The following is a 25,318-nucleotide window of genomic DNA, read 5'->3' as shown; positions in this document are numbered from 1 at the left end:
AGCAAAGAAAACAGTTGACACAATATCGTTTGGAATAACAAGCAGCAGTTCTAAGTGAGGGCGGGGCGGAGGCGCAAATATGTGACACCTCCCCCCCCCCCCCCCACCGCCCCACCTCAGATCTCAAATTTGACAGTTTGTAAGGAAATAGGAAGTACCAATTTATCAATTAACCACCAACCTTTGGTCCCTCAGAAGCTTTTTGTTTCTGAGAAAAACATTATACGGGAAAAGGGCCACAGACAAAACTGTTTCTTAATAATACCCCAATCAAACAAACGGCTCGAAAAGCTACGTTTTGCCACGGATAGAAACGTAGTAATCCGTATCGATCCGTACCTGAGTCGTACCTAAAAGTAGTAATCCGTATCAATCCGTACTGCGTAGGTACGGATCGATACGGATTATTACGGTTCTTTCCGTGGCTAGACGTAGCTATCCGCGCCGAATGTGTGACTGGGTTATTAAACAGTTTACCGAGGTATCACGGAAAAAGTGGGACCGTTTTCCCGGGAAAAATATGAATAGCTGAGGACGGTTGGTTTCTCCTGCTTGTTCCCCTCACAAACTTTTACCCTTGGCCTACTGTCGGCAAGTGATTCTGCCTTTGCGTCAAGTGCAGACCAAGATCAGCCTGCACATCCGTGCAGTCTGATCATGTTCTGCACTGTTCGCTGTTCAGTCAGTATTTTTTCAGTGAACACCCCTTCGAATAATAAATGGTATTGCCAAAATTGAATGATGAACCAGTCCATTCTTAAAATTTAACAGGGTAAAGGTTAAATAAATTCTGCGCTTATATTGTGTAACATATATGAAGCGATTTATCACGGTTTCATACTTGTTTTAACGCTTATCACGCCTTCCGTAATATTTTGCGATGAATTGCTTAATGCAGAAGTGCTTGTATAAATGCAAATAGTGAATGATTATGATTGCATTTGCTGCCATAGGTAAACATTCTGTTTGACATTTACATTTTCAGTTAAAACATATCGTATTATCTGTAATAATGTGAACCATTAAATACCCCTATCCAGCTCGTCCCTAAATGCCTACCATACAGTCTGTAATTTCTTTACAAATAAACTGCCTGGAGATTAAGTTTTAGGAACTATTGAAATTTTAAATATAAAATCGTCAAACAAGGTACTGCAATTGTATTGTATATAGAATACCACTATCACATTTCCCGTCATTTCCAGTCCATCCAGGGAGACAACCATCCTGACATAACCCCTCGATTTTCACGTTTCCGGTTACATCACTCAGCAGGTTATTGAACAGTCCCATCCGCATTGATTTACGGGACAGTCTGAAATATCAAGCGACGTGTTTTTTAATGATAAGGAAAACTGGGGCCATACATCCCTAATTGTTCTGTCAATCTCATTATAATAACGAAATATTAAAATGTTTGCGCATCTATACACATATCTTGTAAAAACGAAACACTTTTGGGACACTTTTGGGACAAGGAATTTTGTCAACTGCGTTTTGAATACATGTAATTGCTAAGAACATTGACATCATATATCATTTTAAAGAACTAAAATATGGGCTTTTTAAAGATGTATTCCTGTTGGGCAATACACAGTAGCTCCCTAGCTGCAGCTAAGAATCTGTACAATATATTTCAGAAAGACATATACTGATATCATTATTTAAAATTAAATTAATGATATAACGCGGATGCAGACGTATAGTTGCATCTACGCATGTTTAGTGAAAAAAATGTTTTAGGGATAAAAATGCGGACATACTAGTAAGCATTCGAATATTGTCAAGTCAAACAATAGCTCGTAATATTTGCCTTTATATTATCGACAATTTACTTTATTTAGTTGTTCTCTATGCCACCCTTTTTCTCAAGTCACTGTGACCTATTAGGAGTCATAATCACTGTGACCATGATCTAATGACCTCAAAATCAGGTTATTTTGAACCTCCGCTAATTAATCCGAGGACTGTAGGCCCAAGCATTTCCTAGTTACTGAATTTCATTTAAAAATGTTCAAAAACTTCCACTGCAATAATTGTACACTGACCATGGCCCTGGTGAAAGATACCATTTTTTGCGAGAACCCCACCTGACAGGCTTGTTTGTCAGTGGGCCCAAGAGAATAGCTTCCGAGAAGCTTTAGAAAAGCTTAAAATAAAATCTAAATCGAACGGACGTCTGCCGGAAGTGAAAAAAAAATATATCATTATTTTTAAAATGTATTTTTTCAGAGGTTTTTATTGTTAATGCGCTATTTGAAAAAGAAATTCTAAACATTTTATTTGTTCTAATTTATTACTCAGTTTTTAAGGTTTATATGTCGAATTGCCACCTTGTTTTGATCACGTGATTCAATTCATATGCATATCTTTGAATACTGCGAACAAAGAAAAGTAAATATATATCTATATATTTTTTGTTAATAACTGAACCGTTTCCAACATTTGTAACTATCATTACATTATAATTCTTTATTTTAAACAAACAATTATTTTCGTCTTAGAGGATTTCAAAACTTACTTGTGCGCAAGCGCATTGGGCCATTTTAGACTGGCTCATCGTAATTTGTGCTTGAAAGTGAAATCTAACGCCGTAAAATTAGTAGATTAGTCTAAATCCTCCTAGTTTGAAAGCCAACACTATGGAGAGGTCTTGACAGACCTCTCCAATTAATCTATATCCATTTTATAAAATTAGCAGAACATGCGGTGGAGACAAGATAAACAAGTGACCGAATATTGCAATGGCAATACAGAAGTCCCCTACTGGTGAAAAAAACTTCAATAATGACCTTGACCTTTGACCGACAACCATGGGTTATGTGCGCGACTCAGTCTAATTAGGGTAAACATTTCTGTGTAGTACTAAAATCCTCAAATGCAATTAAAAGTAATGAAACAGAAACAAAATTTTACTTGACATTGAACAGTGGCCTTGACCTTTGACCGACAAGCATAGGTTATGAACATTCTTTTGTAGTACTAAAATAATCCATCAATGCATATAAAAGTTATACAGCAAGAACAATTTTTACTAGCCCTTCAATATTGACATTGACTTTTGACCTACAAGCAAAATCTACATATTGCTGTCTATTCACATACCAAGTTTAATGAACCTAGCTTGAACACTTTTTGAATTATCGCAGATTGTGGAATGACATACGAACAGATGCACAGACGGACGGACGGACGGACGTTCCTGCATATTGGCATTTATGTGACTACTCTTTTGTTCTCTCTATTTTTCTTTAAGCCACGTAAAAGCAAAACAGCCATATAAAAGGTTACGGAATTAATGACATCAAAGAAAAAGTACACTTACCTATAAATCTATATCAACCATGGGTTACATAAACATGTTTGTAATGTCCACGTGTCTGTTACATTAGGTAAACGTTCAATTAAACAGTTTACACATATGAAGGTCTTGTATGTCCATAGTTAGAATAATTAAATAAAAATCACCTCCCTTATTAAGTTCTTTTCTCTACTTTAACAACTCTTGATTAATTTTTTCTTTCATAATAAAATGCGACTTTTAGTGATATTATAATATAAGACTTTCTAACTTAAACATTTTACCGCTTTAATTATTATTTCTTGTGCTCCATGTTTATGTAGAAATATGTAACAAATAGAGCAGTCCATGATTCTGAAATTTAAGACTATTACAACATACATTTATGTAAATGCATATCAATTTTATATAAATACCTTCCTAAACAGACAAGGCATTACCCTCTAGAGGGTTTCAAAACTCGAGGATGAAGTTTCTACTTATATATCCTGTGTATCTTGAGCGCGGGAAAGAACCCAGTAAACTGATTAATTGTCTTCGTTTTTCATAGCATTTTTGAAATACATGTATAGGCATATCAAGATAGATACATAGATAGATTTCGGTAATACATGAATGTTTAAAACAACATCTACAGAAAATAAGAATTACGGTATTGGAGCCCTAATAGTACTGTTTAAAAATGGTATTTGCTAGGCATATTCTTAAAGTTGACTGTGTTTGGCACTGTGTTGCAAATTTTAAACAAGTTTTATCGTGCCGTTTTTTTTTATAAATTTTGTATAATTTATGGTATTTGCTTAAGCTCAAGTAGAGACAAATTGCAAAGTGATGGCCACTGTCCAAAACGTTTGCAGAGAATTCATTATACCATGAATTTTAATAATTTTAATTAAAGAAACACCAAACTATTGGTAAACAATAATAAAACAAAAAATAAAACTGTCAATATCATTTTGTCTAGGGTGCCTTTAGTAAACGGATTTAATGAGACAGAATTTTAACTCCAGCATTGAAAAATTATGGTCGAGTCCTGTGGGATTGTTTTAAATTTGGCTCACTTCAAAAAAAATAATCTTTGGGGCAGAAGTAAAACCTACCTACATTTCTTCCATCATATGCAATCTAAAGAGTAAAGGCAAAATAGAGACCTTTTACCGCATGTAGCTCAGTATTTTTAAAGATGCCTAACTCTGCCCGCTTCTGTTTCAGAGGTAAATTCACTTTGGACAGCAAGAAATTGATTATAAAAGAAATCTCATAATTTGAATTTTAAGCTTGCCGGCTTTAATGACCCGGAAAAGATGATGGTTGTAATGGTGTTTTTGCATGGTATTTAAACATGGAAATATATTTTATAGTAAACATTTAGGATTAAACATGCCACATTTCAGGAATCGATGTATGTGTCTGTTATAACTTAATATGCTTCCAACAGTTCAACAATCATTCAATCCAATTTACTTTAAACGTTTTTTCTTCCACTACCACATGCAGCTGTCATCAGCGCCGTGATGAAGTTCAAAGGATTTTAATACAACACCATAAACACCATAAAATAGACACCATAAACAGAACAGAACAGATAAAATTGTAATGGTGTCTGTGAAAAAAATCACAAATGTATTAGACAGGTATTGTAACTAATTGCAAAATAATGTTAAAATTGTTTGAAGGCTGTATAATTTTCATCAAACCAATTTAAAGGGTTAGCCAACTCTATGAAAATATACTTATAGGGTGCTTAAAGCCCTTTTAACTTAATAACAATGATAATGATAGTAACATATATACATACCAGCAAATACAAGAACTTCACATATAACCAGTAGGAGGCCAATATTCAATTCTCTTTTCACTTTAAGAAATTGACCAGTATTTTGCAAGTGTGTCATTTTTGGTTGATAATCAAAAGTTGCGTTTCCTTGACCGTCATCTTGAAATATCTCTGGTTATTTCTGATGAATTTCCAGCTGATATAATGTTACCCTGAAAGTGTTCTGAAATAGTTAATACAAGATCAGTAAACTAATGAATGTTCCACGAATATGTCGTGGCGTAGGAATATGGCCAATAATTGCATAGATGGCATGAATATTTCCCAAAATTACAATGAAATTTTAATATGTAAAGCACATCATCTGTTGTCGGTTATATTTTTACAAACAATGTCAGTTCGTGGGCGGCTCATTTTATTATTTTGTCTGATGTGATCGTCACTTCCTTGGATTTAACATTATGCACTACTACGATTTATAACTCTTTTGAAAACAGACAGAAGACAGATTACACTTAACCTTTCATATTTCGTCTTCCGTAAAAGTATACATCTTGGATTTCAAAGTTTCTCCCAAAGTTAACATACCACCAAGGATTACTTTCTGGAGGAGCAGTGGCTGAACATGTTGCTCGTGTCGCTGTTTCAAGTTCATGCTCGTTTCCAATAAACTGTGAAAGATCATGACCATCCACAGAATGGAATGAATAAAATGTTTCGTAAGTTGAAGACTTTTCAGTTACCATGTTGAATGATATCTGTCTACCTTGAATTGTGTATATCATATTCTTAGTATTTTTAGTACCTAATATCTAGAACCGGATATTTAATAAAATTCAATCATTAAACATTAGGAAATCAACAAGATCACAACTCATTAGCAACATTACGTATGAGGAAATGCATTTTTCGTCGTATTATTAATTTGACAACTCATTAATTCATTTTCTAGTAATTATGAAAGTCTAACAATCAATTACCTCCATAAATCTCAACTTCACACAACCTTAAAGGTACATTAGGAAGAGCTAGTATAACCCTAAGATGTCTTGCTCTTAAAGGCCGTTGACACATGATCTCCATTTCTTCTAATGCTGGAGAATCGGAATGCTGATAACATACTGTAGTAAAGTCTGAATAGCTAGATCCAGTTCCAGTTTCCACACGGAAGTTTCGAAAATCGTCTGAAGGATAAATATGATACATTGTATTTTCAAACCTATTTCTGAAAATACACTTGCAGTTTAACCTATAATGACCCTCACGGCCTGACCTATAATTTTTATATCAAGATATAAAACACCTTAATAGATCAAACAAATGAAACAGACGCACTTTGTTTTCCAGTTTAACCTTTAAGGTGAAGACGATTGGAATAATTTTCAAATATATATATTTTATTCTATACCTATTTTATCTATCCAATCGCGAACGTTCATTTGCAATACGTGACCGTACAATATATTACGGTATTTGGATGCACGTGCGTACAAAAATCCTGTATTTTCTGTATTTGGACGCACGCGCGTACAAAAAATCCTGTATTTTCTGTATTTGGACGGTTCAACAGTCCCATGTTAAACATACGATAAAGCCAGAAACGCGTGAAAATGTTCCGAATGTAAATCGGATGAAGTAGGCGCTCTGTGTACAGAGTTTGATTATGCGTCTTGAAATCTGGATTTAATTTTAGTTGTTTTTTTTGTTTACGAACACAAAAACGATTCAAGGAATAACAAGTCAAATGGTTTATCGCGGCCAGAAATTTGTACAAACCGGACAGAAGTTGCGAAATTGTCATTTGTGCAGGAATGAAGCGTTTACCATAATGTCCAGTACTTGACAGGTATAGTGACCATGCACGGACACAGCCAATTTTCTCAGAGGGGGTCCGATCCCCTGCCCCCACCCCCCACCCGCCCTGGAAATTTTGCAATTTGGCACTTCATTTTTTGCATTCTGGGACTGTTTTATGGACTAACCTGTTAAATTTGCGAAAATGATAAAATCAAGCTTTCTTGAAGGTAAAATTCTTAGTTTCTTTTAGATAAATAATATGAATTATGTCGAGGTCGTATGTAGCAGCAGCCGCATATACTTTACATGCAGTCCTAATGTTGCCTTTTTCGAAAAACATTTTCTTTCCTTCTTGTCTTCTTTCCTTTTTTAAAGATTTTCCAGAGGGGGTCCGGACCCCCGGTCCCCACCCCCCCCCCCCCCCCACATCTGGATCCGCGCATGGTGACATATCATGCTTTCTGTTTATGCAGGTAAACTTGTGTTTGGTTAAATTTCAACAGAGCACAATTGTCTGAACAGTGTACAAACTCATTACTGTTTTTTCAGACAAGGGTGGAAAAAAAGTGGTAGACAATGAAAGCAGTAACATTTTTATTTAAAAAAAATAAACAATGAGACAAACATTTCCAACATCTTTGGACGGTTCAAAAATCACATGTTAAACATACGATAAAGCCCGAAACGCGTGAAAATGTTCCGAATGTAAATCGGGTGAAGTAAGCGCTCTATGTAGATTATGCGTCTAGATTGATTAAACTGGGCAAGTCTACTTACTTATTACTTGAGGATGAAAAAAAACGTGTTTTTTAAATGTTGCTCTTAAACAAGGGTGGCGGTTGAACTACTAAAAGTACAACAACAGTTGATTCACAACAAATCGTACGGTATGTTTTATAATCAGTAGAAGCTAGTCGTATTTACGATTATGAGACCTGTTTCACCCTTAAGTAAAGAATTGACAGGTCCATCATGAAATATTTTCCCCATCGTGCAAATACTTATTCAATATGATCGCGGCGATCAACAACGCTATCTGATTTAGATATTAAAACTTTCGTTAATAATAAAAAAACTTAAAAATACAGTAAAAAGGATCATCAGATGTTGGAATATTTGAAAAGTCGCTAAAAGAAGCCGTTCCGGACGAAACCTACAAATTGGTATCAGCCCTGACTGTCTGAATAGCTAACTCAGCATTTTTTTGTTTAACGGTTAGAAACAAAATGGAGAATATTATGAATGGCAGCGGACGGGCGGTCAGCATCCAAAACATGTCTGCTCTATAATTCAGATTTCGTCGGCTCTTCACCAAACTTGCTGAGAATGTTTGTGGGCATTACATCTCAGCCAGTTTCGATAACCAGCCAAATTGTACCAGGCACTCTTTGATTATTATAGTCCTTGAATTACTCGAAAAACGGGGAATTTAGCCTTGTCCGCTCTTTTAAGTCTAACAGTTTATATCCGATCTTCACCAAACTTGCTGACAATGTTTGTGGGCATAATATCTGAGCCAAGTATTATTACCACCCAAATCGCCAAATGGCTGTTGTAGGGAGGTTGCACCATATACTTTTTTTAATGATGATACGCAGAAAAAACAACATTCAATGAATTACGTATATTACGTATGAAGTGAAATAAATATAGAATAAAAAGGTTATTTAAGGTCTAACATTGTTCTGTATAATATATATTTGCACTAATACCAAGATGGGAAAAAAATAGAAAAGACAGGAATACAATATTCAGTGAAACATTTTTAATTTAAACTATTATTATAGTAAGATAAAATAGATATAGAATAAAAAGGTTATTTAACATTGTACTGTACAATACGAGATATATTTGGACTCGTACCCAGCTGAGAAAACCATATTGAACTCGCCTAGCGGCTCGTCCAATATGGTTTTCTCAGCTGGGTACTTGTTCAAATATATCACCGTATTGTACAGAACAATGTTAAATAACCTAATAATATATTACGCTAATGATTCCACTAGTGTATCTCCATGTGAAGTGAAAATTTTAATAGTGACGACTTTGTATAATAATCACATCGGAAAAGCGCTTTTTATCACGTGCATGACCTTAGCCAGAGTAGCCAGAAGGGTTTAGAGTAGCCAGAAAGGTTAGGAGTTAGGGGTTAGGGTTAGGCTTAGGCTTAGGGTAGTTCTGGCTACTCTGGCTGCTCTGGCTAAGTTCATGCACGTCTTTTTATCATATTTTGTGTTACATAACGCTGTAGTTTCTATGGTTAATATTTCAATTTACAGTCTACAAGTCAACTTTTCTATGCTGTGATATGCAGTGTGTCAAAAGTAACATGTAGTTGTTTTGAGTATAAAGTAACTGTGTGCGAGAAAGGTTTAGCAGAATATCATCAAACCAAAAAAAAAATGAGTGCTTTTAGCTAACAATTGAACCTCAAATAGAACATGTTTAATTGTTCATTTACCAGTTGAATCATATTGTTTTAGATTAAGGGCATATTAGAATCGAAATAATTTATAACAAAATCGTGTTTTAACATTGTTTATACACTCCACTCGGGAGGTTAATAGTGTGCTGTGCCCTCTTGAAATTATTACGCCCGACGTATAACCGCCAATCGTGCATCAATAGGGTTAAAACACTCTTTTGCTATAAATTATTTCTTAATTCATAGCAGGGTATAAATTATGAATTATAAATAATAAGTAATAACTAACGAATAATAAGTAATATTTACATTCATCATAAACTTTGTACGGGAAAAAGCGTTTATTTTCGTAAACACAACATTGGTATAATAATACAAAGGCCCTTATCGCGAGATCAGATGCGCAATCTGATGCCATTCAAACTCAGAAACATGAATAATATGACATGGTTCAAAAACATTTTTTTAAAAAATGGACGCCATAATTTAAAAAAAAGAACATTTAATCATCGGTATAATTAACTTAATTGAGCTGATGATGGTTTGTCAATGAATTTAACGATATTTTAAATAAAAACCAGGATCTGATCGGTTTTTTTGGCTATTCTATTTAGATGTTGAAAAAATCGATATCCTGATTCTGATTTTCATGGAAAGCAAACCACTTACGTTTGAACCAAGTCAAAGTAAAATGTAAAAAAAAAAATAAGAATTAAATGCTACTTTTCGTGCGTTTATACTGTATAACCACTTTGGTACTTCCATCCGACCATATCTACCGAGCCTGATAACGAAGTCTGTTATTTTTTTTAATTTGTTTCTTTTTTGGACCGTTTCCTTCAATTTGATTGGCTAACAAAATTTTTTTACAAGTCTGTAAAGTAAATTTATTCGGATAACTTTTGTGCTGCTCCTGATGTTGGACTACTTCTTTCACTTTTTATTTATACTGCCAGTACTTAAAAATTATTGACTTGAAAACAATGACTATAAAAAGAAGCAAAAGTAATAAATGTCATATTTCTTTTGTTTAACACACTTGAAAAACCTGAAACCTCGTACACATACCTACGATAACGGCCGGCCGCTATCGGATATGAGTACTTGGGTTTCTTGTTTTACAAGTGTGTAAAACAAAACAAAAATATGGCATTCATTCCTTTAATAAAATTCATATGAACTGCCGATAACAACATAATTATGTCCTTTTCTGATTTCGTAAAAATGAATTTTGAAGCAACGTTATAAAAATAAACAATATGTCCCTCTAGAGCTTCCATGCAAACTGGTTTAAAGGGTAAGGAAGCTCTGGAGCGAAATTTATTTATTTATTTATTACTTATTAATTATTAGTTATTACTTACTATTCATAATTTGTAATTCATTACTTGTTATGTATAACGTTTTATATATGTCTTGACGATGAATCTAATGAAGAACTGTTACAGCTTTTCGCTTTGCTCACTCAATCTTTTTTTTCGTCTTCCTTATTCATGCCAAGGGAAATATACAGATATATATAAGTAATATATAAAAAATTAAAAATCATAAAAGATGAATAATAGATGTCCCTCCTGAGCTTCCGTAGAATTTAGAGATTTTAATATACCTTTATTCATTGTAAATTTAAATAAGATTACTAGATGCTTGCATAGCACTACTGAAAACCCAAAGGAGCTTAACCTGTAAGTAATTTTGTGCCATCACAGGCATTTGAAGATCAGTCAATGAAACATAAGCAAAAAAAAAATAAATTTATTGAGCTTGTCTTTGTCGACAAGTTTCAAGTTGTCACAAAATTTTAATATGATAAGATAATGATGAGCAAAACTCATATCTATTAGAAATTCTAAGTAGTCGAAATAAATTCTTAGTACACAACTAACCAGAATAGCTGGTGTGTTTGCGTCTATTTCATTTCTAATTTTTTCATTTTATTTCGATTCAATACAGCACACACTGAAAGATTTACCGCTACTCTTGTGTGCAATATGATACGCACACCAGACGAAGGCAAATAAAGTGGAAAGCACTTGACTATTTCATATATTTACTAAACACATTATGCACTAGTATTCCCCTGATTCGACATAAATGATCTTATATAAAAGTTACTCTTGATAATTTAAAGTTTTAAACCCATGAAAACATGCCTCAATTTTCAAAAAAAATCACTTTGGAAAAATAAACTTACCTAGTCTGTCTGATGGAAGTTTAAGAACAAGTCCCTTCATGAGATAGTCTCTGTTCCATTCAATTCTCCACCATTGTTGTTGTGAAGGTTGGCTTGGGTGTGTCGTGCAACATGATTCAATGTCACCATCGACCGCTTTCACTGCCCAATCAGAAGGCGGAGGTGCATTTCCAATGCTCTGAACATGTGTCTTGTATTTTACAATATTCCCTAGAAAAGTGATATTTAACCTATAGAATGAAGTAACTACACTTTCATAACACAAATACAATAAACAGCCCTTATCAACCACCCTTATAGAATTGCAACATATACTGCAAAGCAGCAGAAACTGAATTCACATACTGCAAAGATATCGTGTATAAAATGCAGTTTTGCAGTGATTTTCCAGAATGATGCATTTATCATGCTGCAAATGCAGTACCCTGCATATCATGTTATGTAAATGCCAAAATGCATGCTGCTTTTATGCTGTTTTGATATGATACACATGCATTGCATAAAGCTACTGCAATAGTGCTGCATTTACTAAAACCCTAATGATATCAAGCATGATGCTGAAAGCATGTGGCGTATTTGCTGTTGTGCTGCAGAAAAGTTTTACAGTTACTTGAATTTATGCTGTTTTGCAAGAAGGATATGTGCTATAGTTTCAAATACATACCAACGTGATTATCGACTTTCAGAACTAAGAAGATATCTTTTAGCCCGCAGTTACCCTTTGCCACTTGTTAAAAATGGCATTAAAATGGCGCTAAGAATCTCGAAACGTGAATTAAGACAAGTAAAAGAAAAAGATAACTCTCCAACAATTCCATTCGTATCGACACACAATCCGAAAAATGCAGAGTTTTTTTAGTATCATCAAAAATAATATACCAATATTAAAAGTGGATGAGAAAATGAGAAAAATTATAGACAAACACAATTTAATAAAGAGTAAAAGACAACCAGCTAATCTTAAGAAATTATTAACACGCGTTAAATTTGATGACGAAAAACAAGAATACAGAATTACGAAATGTGGCAGAGGAAACTGTGGATTATGTCCTCATCTTCTGGAAAGGAACACATATACATTTAGAAACGGTAAATATTTCAAAATAAAATTTTCAGCAACCTGCGAAATCAAGAATGTGATATATGTAATACGCTGCTCTGGTTGTAAAGAAGATTATGTAGGAGAAACCATCAATCTAAGAAACAGAGTAACACTACATAATCAACATATAAGACAAGCAGACGCGGCAATACTTCCAGTAAGCAGACATATAGCAAACTGTGCAAAAAACTGTACACCGAAATTCAACATATTCCCATTTTACAAACCGAAAGAAAATAATAATACCCTTCGGAAGATGAAAGAAATATACTTCATCAATCTATTTAAACCGTCGCTGAATGCGAAATAATTATTACTACCGTGTACTTGTATAAATATTTGCAGAATCTACAAGGACAGAATTTATGCATTATTTTATATTTTTTCAATGATGCTAACGACAATTTAACAAATATTCTTCATTTACATATATTTTACTGAATTAAACCATGTAATATCAAAAATGGCATTTCCTTCAATCCTTTTTCCCGCTACATTATCCGTATTGTTCAACAACAGTACATTTTGGATATATATATATATATATATATATATATATATATATATATATATATATATATATAAGAAAAACATCCAACGGGTTTCCTCTATCTGTATTTCTGTCTACCTTTTTTTATATGTCTGCCCTGATGATTATGATATGAAACCGGTAGGTAGACAGAAATACAGATAGAGGAAACCCATTGGATGTTTTTCTTTTTTATTTATTATATACATGTCCAGGAGTAACTTTTAATATTTTCTATCATATATATATATATATATATATATATATATATATATATATATATATATAGCATTATGGATATCTAGATTTAGAATGACATGTGACTTTCAACGTATATCTCGATAATATCTTTCTTTTCCATCCACTGAAAATTCAAAACAATAAAAGTCGTGTAAAAATAAACTGAGAGAAAAACATACTTACCAGCATACGCGCACTCAAGGCAGCTGGAACCCAGAGCGACCAATATAAGCAAGTGTAAATTCATTCCCTTTTAACAAGTCCAGTCAGAAATTAACAAAGCCAATGGGTGTATCCGTTTATTATTAAAAAAGTTGTTTTATCTAACTTTCTTCTCGTTCAAGAAAGAATGCAATTTTGACATGCGTATCAAGATCACAGGCATCTCTTTATGTCTTTTATTCGATCGTTATCATACTAAATAAAATAGTGGACATCATATGGTATTAAAATACGCTGGAATAAGATCAATTACCTATATTAACACAGAGTTTTAAGTGGGAAAAAGTAACCATAAAACTATAAACCTCATAAAATTTATAACAGGGTTAAATGTTTTTACTTCCCTGTCAGTATCCTGATATAATTGTCACCTGGTTGTAAGTTATGCAAACACACACATCTTCAAAGTACTTCAATGCAGACAATTCAACATTAATTTTACACGTGTTTGTTTTGTCTCGGTCAAGTTCGAAAAAGTATTTCATTTCATATAAAAATGTCAACGAAAATCATTGGCCCATAAAAACAACGTGCATTAGCAGGGTACACATAGATTTGAAAATATGGGGCACGGCCAGGCTTACAGGTAGCGAGTCGCAATATTGCACTTCCCTAATGAGCAAAGTCAGGGTGGCCATTCCATAAAATGCGTGCATGTTTCCTGCTTTTAATTAATCATGAATGGCAAGATCAGGACTCTCATACAAGAATACAGAAAGTTATCAAAACGAAAGTTTTACACCATCCATTAATAATAGCATGCCAAAATCATCAATTTTGCACTTTTTGAATAGCCTACAATGATCCCGCTGCAGGAACAATGCCCAATTTTATTGCATTTCCATACTAAACTACAGGATATAAACGGAATGGTGGCCCATCCAGCTTTTTTTTTTTTTTTTTTGCACAAAATAGCGAAAATGTTCCTGAGTATCAATCAACAAGCACGGAACCCTTCCGTGATTGAATTTCCCACGCCAAGGCGACTCATCGATTCATACAAAGCTAGCAGCAGTTAGTTTTACAACTGACATCAGAATTTTACATCTTTCTGAACTATGTGAAACTGCACAAATTTAAGAGTTCTTTCGAAATTTAATTTTGGCAGATTTCCCTTACGATTTTTCAGTTAATGAACAGAAGAGGGTTTTTCTAGTTCTGAACTTTTATATATCTTTCGCAAATTAAACCAAATAAAAATGTTTCCAGTAGCATTAAAAGAAGTCTGTATGTGAGCGTCTAAACTTGACCAACCCAAATTTAGCCAAAATTTACAAATTGTGGCTACGAGACAAAGAACAATCAACAAGCACGGAACCCTTCCGTGATTGAATTTCCCGCGCCAAGGTGACTCATCGTTTCATACAAAGCTAGCAGCAGTTAGTTTTACAACTGACATCAGAATTTTACATGTATCGGCTGTTTAAATTTTCTAAAGCATTAACAATCATTATCTCTCACTTTAATTTACAGACATCCAAAATCACGACGTTCTAATTATTACAAATATTGCATGTACTAATCCATTGGGGGCGGGGGTGGAGGGTCTGTGACTCGCTATCCTACTTAATTATACAGTGGAACTTCCGAAAACCGGACCTTCTAAAAACCGGAAACCTTTGAAAACCGTACAAAACTCAAAGTCCCGTTTTTTATCGTTCTTATTTCTTTATACTTTTAACTTCTGAAAACCGGAACTTCCGAATTCTGAAAACCGGACGATTTTTGAAGAACCGTTTACATTTTAACACTAAAGTTGACTTCCGAAAACCGAACAGCAAAATATTTGCTAGATTGAAAGTGTCACCTGTCTTTAACATGTTGTTAATCCAAACACGCCCGTGGCAAGTTGTCAACATGTTCTTTTGTTTATGTATTAGCGGTGCGCGCTTATTATGACACCGTTATAATGGCAATGATCATTTGATGTATAAGTAAAGAAATAATGGGCGAGTACTTTGATTTGTTTTCAATTGGTGAAAAACGCGATGAATTAAAGAAAACATTCTTAATGTTCATGATGTTTGAGTGAAAGAAATATGACTGTTTTAACTGATTTAGTTACAGCAATTAAACCAGCATTATAAACATCAATTGTATTTTGACAAGCTCAGGACTGAGAAAATGTAAGTGGAAATGTTTGAGTAAATGCTATTATTTTTATATACAAAAATGGAAATTTATTTTAAATATACATACTTGATTATCTTAAATGTTTGTAAATAATATATTCATTAATTATGTAATTAATCAATTTATTAATTACTTTTCACAATTTTGTGCAATGATAAAGAATAATAAGCCCCTTCATGGTACGTCTTAGAAATCATAGCTCTTGTGCACCATGTCAACTTTGTCTACACGCTTCCGAACTTTTAGGCTGGTCCGGAGGTCGTTCGGTTTTCGGAAGTTACACTGTATAATGAATAGAATGCTTCAGAATCGTTTACATGCAAGTATTCCGTGTTGGTTTTGCAGACATATACTATCATAAAATACAGAATTAGAAACTGAAAGTTTACACAGGGTGGCTACTATGTCAGGCAATAAATTAACCGTCTGTCGATTCCCTACACGAAGAAATGTTACCTGACGACTTCAAAATGTCGATGAGATGAGACAGGAGGTAATATACGTGTCTGTCTGTCCGTCTGCCAACAAAATGATCCTCTCATTTTTAAATAAAAACTGTTGCATCTACAAGTACCCTGCAAATGGCCGCCGTGTTTACTACCTGTCGAGATTTAACCGTTATTTCTCATGTTTGAAATAATAGTGATAACGTTTGCAAACGCCGGGAATCTGTCCTTGTGGATTTAGCCGTTTTCATTGCTAAGCCTGTTTCAATCCACTTCCGTTGGTTTAAAAATGGCGTGAGTTATACCTCGTTTTTGTCTTAATATCAACGGCAAATTCAGATATTTAAATCGAAAGCTTTGTGTTATTTGGTAAGTATATATGTATGACAAATAACGGTCAAATCACAGCGGGTAGTCAACACGACGGGTGTATGTGCAGGCGCAGCCTTGATACTTCACACACACATTTAGGACAATAGTATACTATTTTAGCTCACCTGTCACGTAGTGACAGTGTGAGATTTTGTGATCGCCCTTTGTCCGTCCGTCGTCCGTCCGTCCCCAATATCCTTGTAAACACGATAGAGACCACATTTTGTATTTGATTTCAATCAAACTTGCACTCAACTTGTATGGGCATAATATGTCGTTACCTAGTGGCTAGATCCCATCATGGGTTCAAGAGTTGAGGCCCCTTAAAGGGCCAAAATTTGCCATCTTTTGGGTTGTGAACACGATAGAGACCACATTTTGCAATCAACTTTAATAAGAACTACACACATCTTGTATTAGTATAATATCTCAGTTCTTTTCAAAAACTGGCCAGATCTCATCATGTATTCTAAAGTTATGGCCCCTTAAAGGACCAAAACCTGATATTTTTGGCTTATGAACACGATAGAGACCACATTTTGCAACTGACTATAATCAAACTTGCACACAACATGTATTGGCATATCAAGGTTCCTTTCGAAAACTGGACCAAAATTGTGACCTCTAGAGTGTTTTTAAACGTCAAGTTGTTGATGACGGTCGACGACGACGGACGACGGACACAGGCTGATCATAAAAGCTCACCTTCAGCACTTCGTGTTCAGGTGAGCTAATAAACTCTCATTTTTTCCTTTTATGGCACTTCTTCTTGTAAAATGGGGGCTTATTTCATTCGCAGAATGTACTTTCAGTAAAATAAGACAAGTTCCATGTTAAATTTCGTGTGTTTATGGCAAATACAAACAAAACTAAAATAGAGCTGTTTACTACGACCAAATTTATGAGGACACATAATTATACAAACAGACCGAACAGACAGACCACATGGTGACTCCTATATACCATCCTCCTTCAAACTTCGTTTGCGAGTTATAATTATGAAGAAATACTACAGGAGCATAGAAACGCCGATATCTTATAAATAAGTCAGTTGCAAACAGCCATACAGTCTTTTTTTTACGGAAGTCTCAAGCATTCGTACAGTAATCAAGCAAGCATGCATACAGTCAGGAAATCACACCGTATCTTCTTTCACTGACGATTATAAACAAATTGGAGATTTTAGCAAATATTGTATTTTATTTTACCAAACTAATATTGTTTCTTTATCCATGAAACAGTGGAATTTACATGAAGATCATATTTGAAGCAAGAAAATATCTACTTTTGACGCCGACAATGTACAATTTCTGGACAAAATCAGTGATCAATCGAGTTGTTTGCTATATTTTAGCTGTAATCACACTAACTCATTGTATACAGAAACAAATCATGTTCAGCTTCAAATAAAATATAAATATACATACCATCAAAGCATATTAGTTACTTTAAAATGGTGTTTTTCATCTTTTATCTGTCCGTTTATTGTTTTGATCAGTCGCAAGAGGAAGAGGGGGTGGAGGGGTACAGTCGTCGTTAGGGTGTGTATATATATTACATTTTGTATTGGAATGTAAAGTATATAATAATCTAAGAAAACGTTTTATTCCCATGTATTACTGGAAAAGACCAAATATGCCAAAATTTATTGAACTGTTAAATTCTGAAAATGTTTGCATAATACGAAAGTTAGGGAATTTTGTGAACAAAGCTTTTGCTTTAAGAAAAGAAAGGTTATACCCAGTTGCTGTCAACGAAAATAATGTTAATGTTTCTTAATATTAGATACTCTCTTTTATTACAGACGTATGTATTTCGTTACTGTAGTATGTATAGATAAATAAATGATTTAATTAATTTAGTAAATGAACATAAGTGCTATATGTACGCCTAGACACGGTATACTGTACGCTTTAAACTAATATTCTAACCTCTCATTTATAGTCATTTTAACTGGTATTTTCTTAAGGCAAACTGCCATAAGAATCCTAGTTTAATTCTTTTTTTTGCAGTGTATTTTGTTTAACGTAATAGTATCATGATAAACTATAATTTACAGTTTATTTGATATGTTGAGCTTGTGTTTCGTTTCGGCAAGGTTAACTTTCATATTGTGTATATATAGTATACATATGATGTGTATATGATTGAAAATGTGTATATATGTGTTTGTATAAGCATACAGGATATAACATATCTATTGATCGAATGCTATCGGTACTACATTTACCCACATAGTATAAAACAATAATATAACATATGTATTAGTCAAAGCTATTACATGTATCCACTATTTACAAAACAAATATATATGTAAAATGACGAGATTCTGTAACATGTGTAATATTCAAAATGTGACACTAGTAAGTTCTGTTAAGCACTAATTCATATTACTTTAATGAAATCATTATTTTTGTATCATCATGTGTTCTTAAATGATTGATATGTTTGTAATTGATATGCAATTTATTGTATACCTTCTCCGATGAACCATATCATTGTATACATTTGTTAAACACTGTCCTGCCATGTATTATGTTTTGTTCTTCCTCATGGGCTATTTTGCCTTATGGAACTTTGAAAAATAAAACTAAAAACTATTATACAGGTAACAATCGTGTGTTGTCATGCAATTCTCCGTTAAATATAAGTTTATGGTTTTGTTTGAAACAACTCCGATATCTAATATTTGCATTTATTTAAGCGTTTCAAATGTGTTTCAACGGAACGGTGTAAAAGTCACAATTATATGTATATTTTTTTCTGTAACGATTTAACTAATTGCTTATATAAAAAGGTATGTTTAAACACACACAAAAATAACTCTCATTTTTCGATAATGTCGAATTTTGTTGTCCAAATAAAAATTTCTATGTTTTAAATAAGGATTATTTGTTAGAATATTGCTTTTCTCCAATAGAACAAACATGTTTTACAAGTTCAAATAGAGTAAATTGTCATTCTCATTAAAATGACTGTATCTTCTTTTGTGCAAATTTATCCTGTATCATTTTCACTTTGGTGTATGTATACTTCAGAATTATAATAGATACCTGAAAGTAAACATAGATATGGATATTAGTATATTCTAGCAAAGCGCAAACTAAAACCGAAATTTTGATGTGTTTTATGATGTCTCTTGAGATAATCAAACAGTATATAACAGCTGATATGAAAAAAATAATTCTAGCAGATTTACAGCAGGAAAATAGGATGTAAAATCTGATGCAATGGTCGCCATTGTACATCACTTTTTGATTGAACGCATTCAGTATTAAGGTAAAAATGCATAATGCATATCTATTATGATATGTTAAGACTATAATCAATTAATAAGAAAGAAATTTAATGCTGAAATGTTTATGCGTTTTATAAAATTGTATTACCAAGGTCTTGGTTTGTATGACTGTGATCGAGAACATCATAGTTCGGTGAATATGGAGACGTTCCATTACAACCATAGCTTGGGCTTGAGTATACATTCTGTTCTGTTTTCCTTTCAAAATAATAGTAGAATATAAATAATAAAACACAACTCATGCACCGGTGTGATAGTAATCTACATTCATTCTAGACGGAGACAAAGGTATATACGAAACGTGTTCAAGCTTTTATAAGAAAGTTTTATAAGCTATGTTTAACTCGAACCACCATTAAAAAGGTTTCAGAAGACGCCTTGACGCCACTTAGACACCGGAAAAGTAAAACGTTGTGATCATGACCTTTGACCTTCAAGTGTGGCCTTGACCTTGGACCTAGTGATCTTGTTTGTGCCCTTCGCATTCTTTTGTATGAGTACAATAACTGATGCTAATTTTGTGAAATTCATACTAGTTGTTAAGAAGATTTCGAGTGACCATAAATTTAAGTACAATGTAGTTTGATCTTTGACCTCTAAGTGTGGCCATACCCTCGAAATTAGCGGCCCGGATCACGTGCTCTGCACTTCGTCTGCATGATCCTACTTTTGTGAAAATATTCTAAGCGGTTAAGAAGACATGGAATGGACAAGAACTTAAGCTATTTGACCATTGACCTACAAGTGTTACCTTGTCACCGGAACCAGGGATGTGCACTCTACATGTCATCCTGACGCGGTAAAAGATTGAAGCTAGTTTTATGAAAATATTTCCTGCAATAAAGAAAATATGGAATGGATGCAAATTACGGAGGGTCGGACGAACCAATATAGTCCGCATATACTTTGTATCTGGTGGTATAATTAAGTCGGAGACTGTTAACGTCAATGAAGACTTCCTACTTTGTTTTCCTTCTTTGTAGAATAATTATCCAGCGTAAAGCGCCAGCCAGTCCAACAACACCTAGGGCGGAAATGACACCGACGATTACCCCGACAGCGAATGATGGTCCTTGTGCCTCATGCTGAGATCCGTCGCCGATTGCTAAACAAAATAAACAAGAATTTTAAATCGATCACTAAATTTATTGAATTAATGTAGCAGTGTACAAAGTACTTATTGTATAAAATTAAGTTTATACCACATTTTGTTTCTGCAATAACTCAGGAAAGGCCTAAAATTATCCATCTGTCATACTTTAGTGTAGCTGTATTATAGCTAGAGAAACAAGTTATCAAAGATTAATCAATTTATTGGGTTTTAACGTCTCACCGACACAATTATATGTCATATGGCGAGTTTCCAGCTTTGGTGATGGAGGAAGACCCCAGATGCCCCTCCGTGCATAATTTCATTACAAGCGGGCAGCTTGGTAGAACCACCGACCTTCCGTAAGCCAGCTGGGTGGCTTCCTCAAAGGAAGAATTCAACGCCCCGAGTGAGGCTCGAACCCATATCGATGAGAGGCAAGTGATTTGAAGTCGGCGACCTTAGCCACTCGGCCACGGAGGTCGTAACATTAATCAAAGAAAGTACTTATGTAAATGTATGCCAAATACCGAATGTAGTAAATATCGTTTATGATATCATAAAAATATGTTTTAAATAGTTTATTACTTCTTCGATTTATTCCCAATCCAAAAGTGAATACCAAGAACATTTACCGCATATTTCCTGTAGTTGTTTAAAGTCACCAACAGCTTAATAAAAAAATAGTCATACGTTCTAACAATTCAATCTTTTTAATATTTTCAAGTTTATCTTTGCCACTGAAGTAGAAAACTCCATAATCAGTGTCAAAATCATACATGCTTGACGATCAGGACGAATAGACCGACTTCCCTGCGCACTAATCCCATGCATAAATAATATGTTGAAATTGATTCATAAACAACTGAGAATTGTTATTTTTACGAATAGCCGAAGTAAGGTGATTTTCGTTTCTTTTAACTAACATTAACATTTTATTTGTGCGAGGGAACATGTGCATTGCATTAACGTAACTGTATTTCCGCTTCCGATGACAACTTGGATTAAGTTTACGTGCATGATTGTACTTCAGGGCCCATTGCATGTATTAGATTGAAACTTCACACAAAGCTTTCTAGTTATCAAACCTACTGAATTAAATAGCCAAGTTAGATAATCCTTGGTTGAATTTAGTTCAAATTATTCTTTAAAAAATAAGGCAGAAGTTTTGCATGCAACTGACTATCAAACTGTATCCTTGTAACAGCTGTATGTTTTGAATTGAAACTATAGTTATATATCCTACGTTAGATAACTATTGGTTGAATTTCATACATTATGACCCTTTCTCGAATAGTCGACTTAGCTGTCGTGTGGATAGCTCTAGCCTTGTATCACTTTTTTACAGTAGCGATTTTAAAACAGGCTCGGGAAATTTACGTCCATAACAAGGAAAAACATCTTACGTTTCAAACGCAAACAACAATGCTGGGTTCCGGTTTTGTTTTATAGGTTTTAATAATGATAATAATAGTCTTGTTTTAGAGAAGGTAGCTCGATAAGTATTTGGGACCTGTCTTTTCAGAGACCTTCTTACAAAAAAAAAACAATCAAATTACAAACGATTTTTGGAAAAAGCTTATTTTGAATTTTTGCAATCGAAAATTCATTTGAAAATTCGATAAATATTCACACATTCTGTGACGTATTTGCAACCAAGAATACATGGACAGTAGAGCAAAGGTTATAGTGATAACCATATTAATATGCACACCAAGAGCAGTAGCAAATAAACGACACTGTCATGTTTACTTGTTGAATAAATCAAAACGTTTATTCGTTTATACGTTTCTCTTCCCTTTCCTCGAGTATAATTCATAGTTATTACCAGAATATAACATCAACAGCCAAGAATTGCATCTACTAAATACCTTCAACACAAGTGTCACCCCTCCATCCTTCTTGGCAACCTGTTTCGCAAATTCCACTTACAGGATTACAAGCTACGTTGTTCAGACAATAACCACACCGGTTGGAGCAATTCAGACCGTACGTTCCGTTACTGCACTCTGCAAACATACTTTGCTTTAATTCGGTACTTATGGGTGCATGAATGTTTAAATACGGTTACATTACATAGTGCTAAACTTGTTTTAAAGAAAAATAATTCTGCACTGCAAGAAAAATTATGTTCAGGGGTAAACTATAAAGTACTGTATGATGTGCTAAAATTTGAATCGAGAGATTTGGAGATCAAGGTCATCAGATTTGCATTATGAAAGTTACCAAATATCAGTATAAACTCTGCTTTCACTGAGTCAAGGGGATGATACTGTATGTGCGAAATTGTCATGTACTGATTTGTCATTGAGGTTTAGTAATCCTAGTTAAAAGCTTTTTTGAATTATAAGCATTTCAATTTTGTTCCAAATCAAGGGCAGAACTCTACTTTTATTGGGTCAAGGGAAATAATACAGTGAGCAAAGTTCATGTACTAATTACGAATTATGAGATGTTTGTTGGTTCTAGTTAAAATATTCTTTTTCCTTTAAACAATTCAAGGGGAAAACTCTACTTTTAATAGGTCAGGGGGATAATACTATATGTAAATAAGGTAATGTGGTAATTAAAATTATGTGAAGTTTGGTGATTCTAGCTCAAATACATTTTGTATTTTAAGTATTTTTAATTTCGGACGAACGTATGCAAGAACGCATGGACGAACAGCCAGGCGGACAACGCTAAAACAATATCCCTCCGACTTCGGCAGGGGATAATTGTGTATCGCGAAAAAGGCTAACGCAAACAACTCATGTTCTGCATAGCAACCTATTCTATATTGTAGAAAGAAACATATGCAATAAACTTCCTACGTAGCAGCAGTGGACGCGGCTGGAAGTAAGTTGTTCCTTCCATTCCAGGTGGGGACTTCCGTCGACTACCCATGTTAAACAAGACTCTTTTAGTACACGTATTGTGTGGAAAATATGTGGAAAAGCATTCAAAAGCACTGAGTGGACATTTGACATAACATAACAGTAATTTATGACTGAAAATTACTCAACGTGGACAGAACCGGAAATAAATTTTGATTGGCAGAATCATGAACTTCTCTGTAGAAAATTCACGAAATATGTCAGAATTCATTTTTGAAATTGTGATAATATCTCAGAATCTGACGGGTAACCTTTTTGAATAGTTGGGTGTAGTCCAATATTAAGAACCATGATATTTTCTGATTCTGAACGTATAATGATCTAACTGATTTCACAAATATCAAAACGGTCCAATATCAGTTCAAATTTCCGAGATATGTTCTAATATTGTATTTGCGGACAGTCACTTGGTTCATGTTTGGTTAGATACTACTTATTCACTGTATGCTTTCTGTTGTAGATTTTACAAACTACTTAAAGAAACCTCATGGACATGTCTTTTTAAAGACATACAACTAGGTGATTTCTTGAGAAAACTGCTTTTTCTATTGAAGCAATATTTCAGTGGATCAAAGCAGCTCCCCGGCCACTACTGTCTAGCTTCCATGCGGCCATCATGCAATCCACTCAGTGTGATCAAAACCTCATTCTCGCCAAACATCAGTGACCTATTCCATTACATCATCTCTTTGGCGACTGCATATAGTCGCAATTGTATTTGTATGTTAGTTTTGCCACTGAATTATATATATATATATATATATATATATATATATATATATATATATATATATATATATATATATATATATATATATATATATATATATACACACATCTGTGTCTGTATTGCAACGTTATTTTGTATTAATCAATATCAGAGCATTAAGTCCTATTTTTACCTTTGACATTTTGATGCAAAAGTGTGTGTGTGTTGGGGGACGGGTGGGGGAGCAGCTTTCATTCATATTTTTTTGCATGTAAACAATGGGAAACAACTTCTATACATATCAAAGAATACAATTAACATTAGATAAGATAATGTTTTAGTCGATACAATATATACAATATGACTTGAAAAAAATCAAGTGTCAATAGTGAATCTATAAATTGATTCATAATGCGGGCAATCTTGGAATAGGGTGGTTATAATGAATTTTGTCTCAGTATAGCTTTCTAGAATATGTAACGGTATTTATCATATATATAACTGTCCCAGTTTTCACCCCCTTTAAGTAATGTAAACTATTTTGTCATTTTTAAATGATAGATGATTTTTGGCGGCCATCTTGAATTTAGGTGGTCATATAATTTTTGTTCAGTAGTATAACATTACACTACTATTCCAATGTTAAAGCTCTTTTGCCTTATATTCACACTTGTATCACAATTTTTGCTCAAAACTGTGAATTATGGCGACCATCTTAGATTTTGGCAGCCATATTCGATATCCACAAATCGCTTCCAAGGCTTAAAGAAAGCGTATTATATTTATCTACTACCGTACCAAGTTTCA

The 25,318-nt window shown here is 33.9% G+C and overlaps 1 protein-coding gene across 1 annotated transcript in view; it reads right to left on the bottom strand.

Moving 5' to 3' along the window:
- Nucleotides 1–19,289: 19,289 nt before the first annotated feature.
- LOC123556424 (multiple epidermal growth factor-like domains protein 10) overlaps nucleotides 19,290–25,318 on the bottom strand; it is a 34,139-nt gene continuing 28,110 nt past the window's right edge. Inside the window, exons 7-10 of the mRNA XM_053544427.1 lie at nucleotides 22,798–22,935; nucleotides 20,800–20,941; nucleotides 19,925–20,034; nucleotides 19,290–19,591 (exon numbers count right to left, since the gene is read on the bottom strand). Coding sequence (XP_053400402.1) covers nucleotides 19,536–19,591; nucleotides 19,925–20,034; nucleotides 20,800–20,941; nucleotides 22,798–22,935 — 446 coding nt within the window. The 3' untranslated portion in view covers nucleotides 19,290–19,535. The remainder of the gene's footprint in view (nucleotides 19,592–19,924; nucleotides 20,035–20,799; nucleotides 20,942–22,797; nucleotides 22,936–25,318) is intronic.

The sequence above is a fragment of the Mercenaria mercenaria genome, chromosome 5, assembly GCF_021730395.1.
Source record: "Mercenaria mercenaria strain notata chromosome 5, MADL_Memer_1, whole genome shotgun sequence".
NCBI classification, from domain to species: Eukaryota; Metazoa; Mollusca; class Bivalvia; order Venerida; family Veneridae; genus Mercenaria; species Mercenaria mercenaria.
The sequence above is the reverse complement of the archived record's forward strand: the minus strand, read 5'-3'. Positions and strand labels throughout refer to the sequence as shown.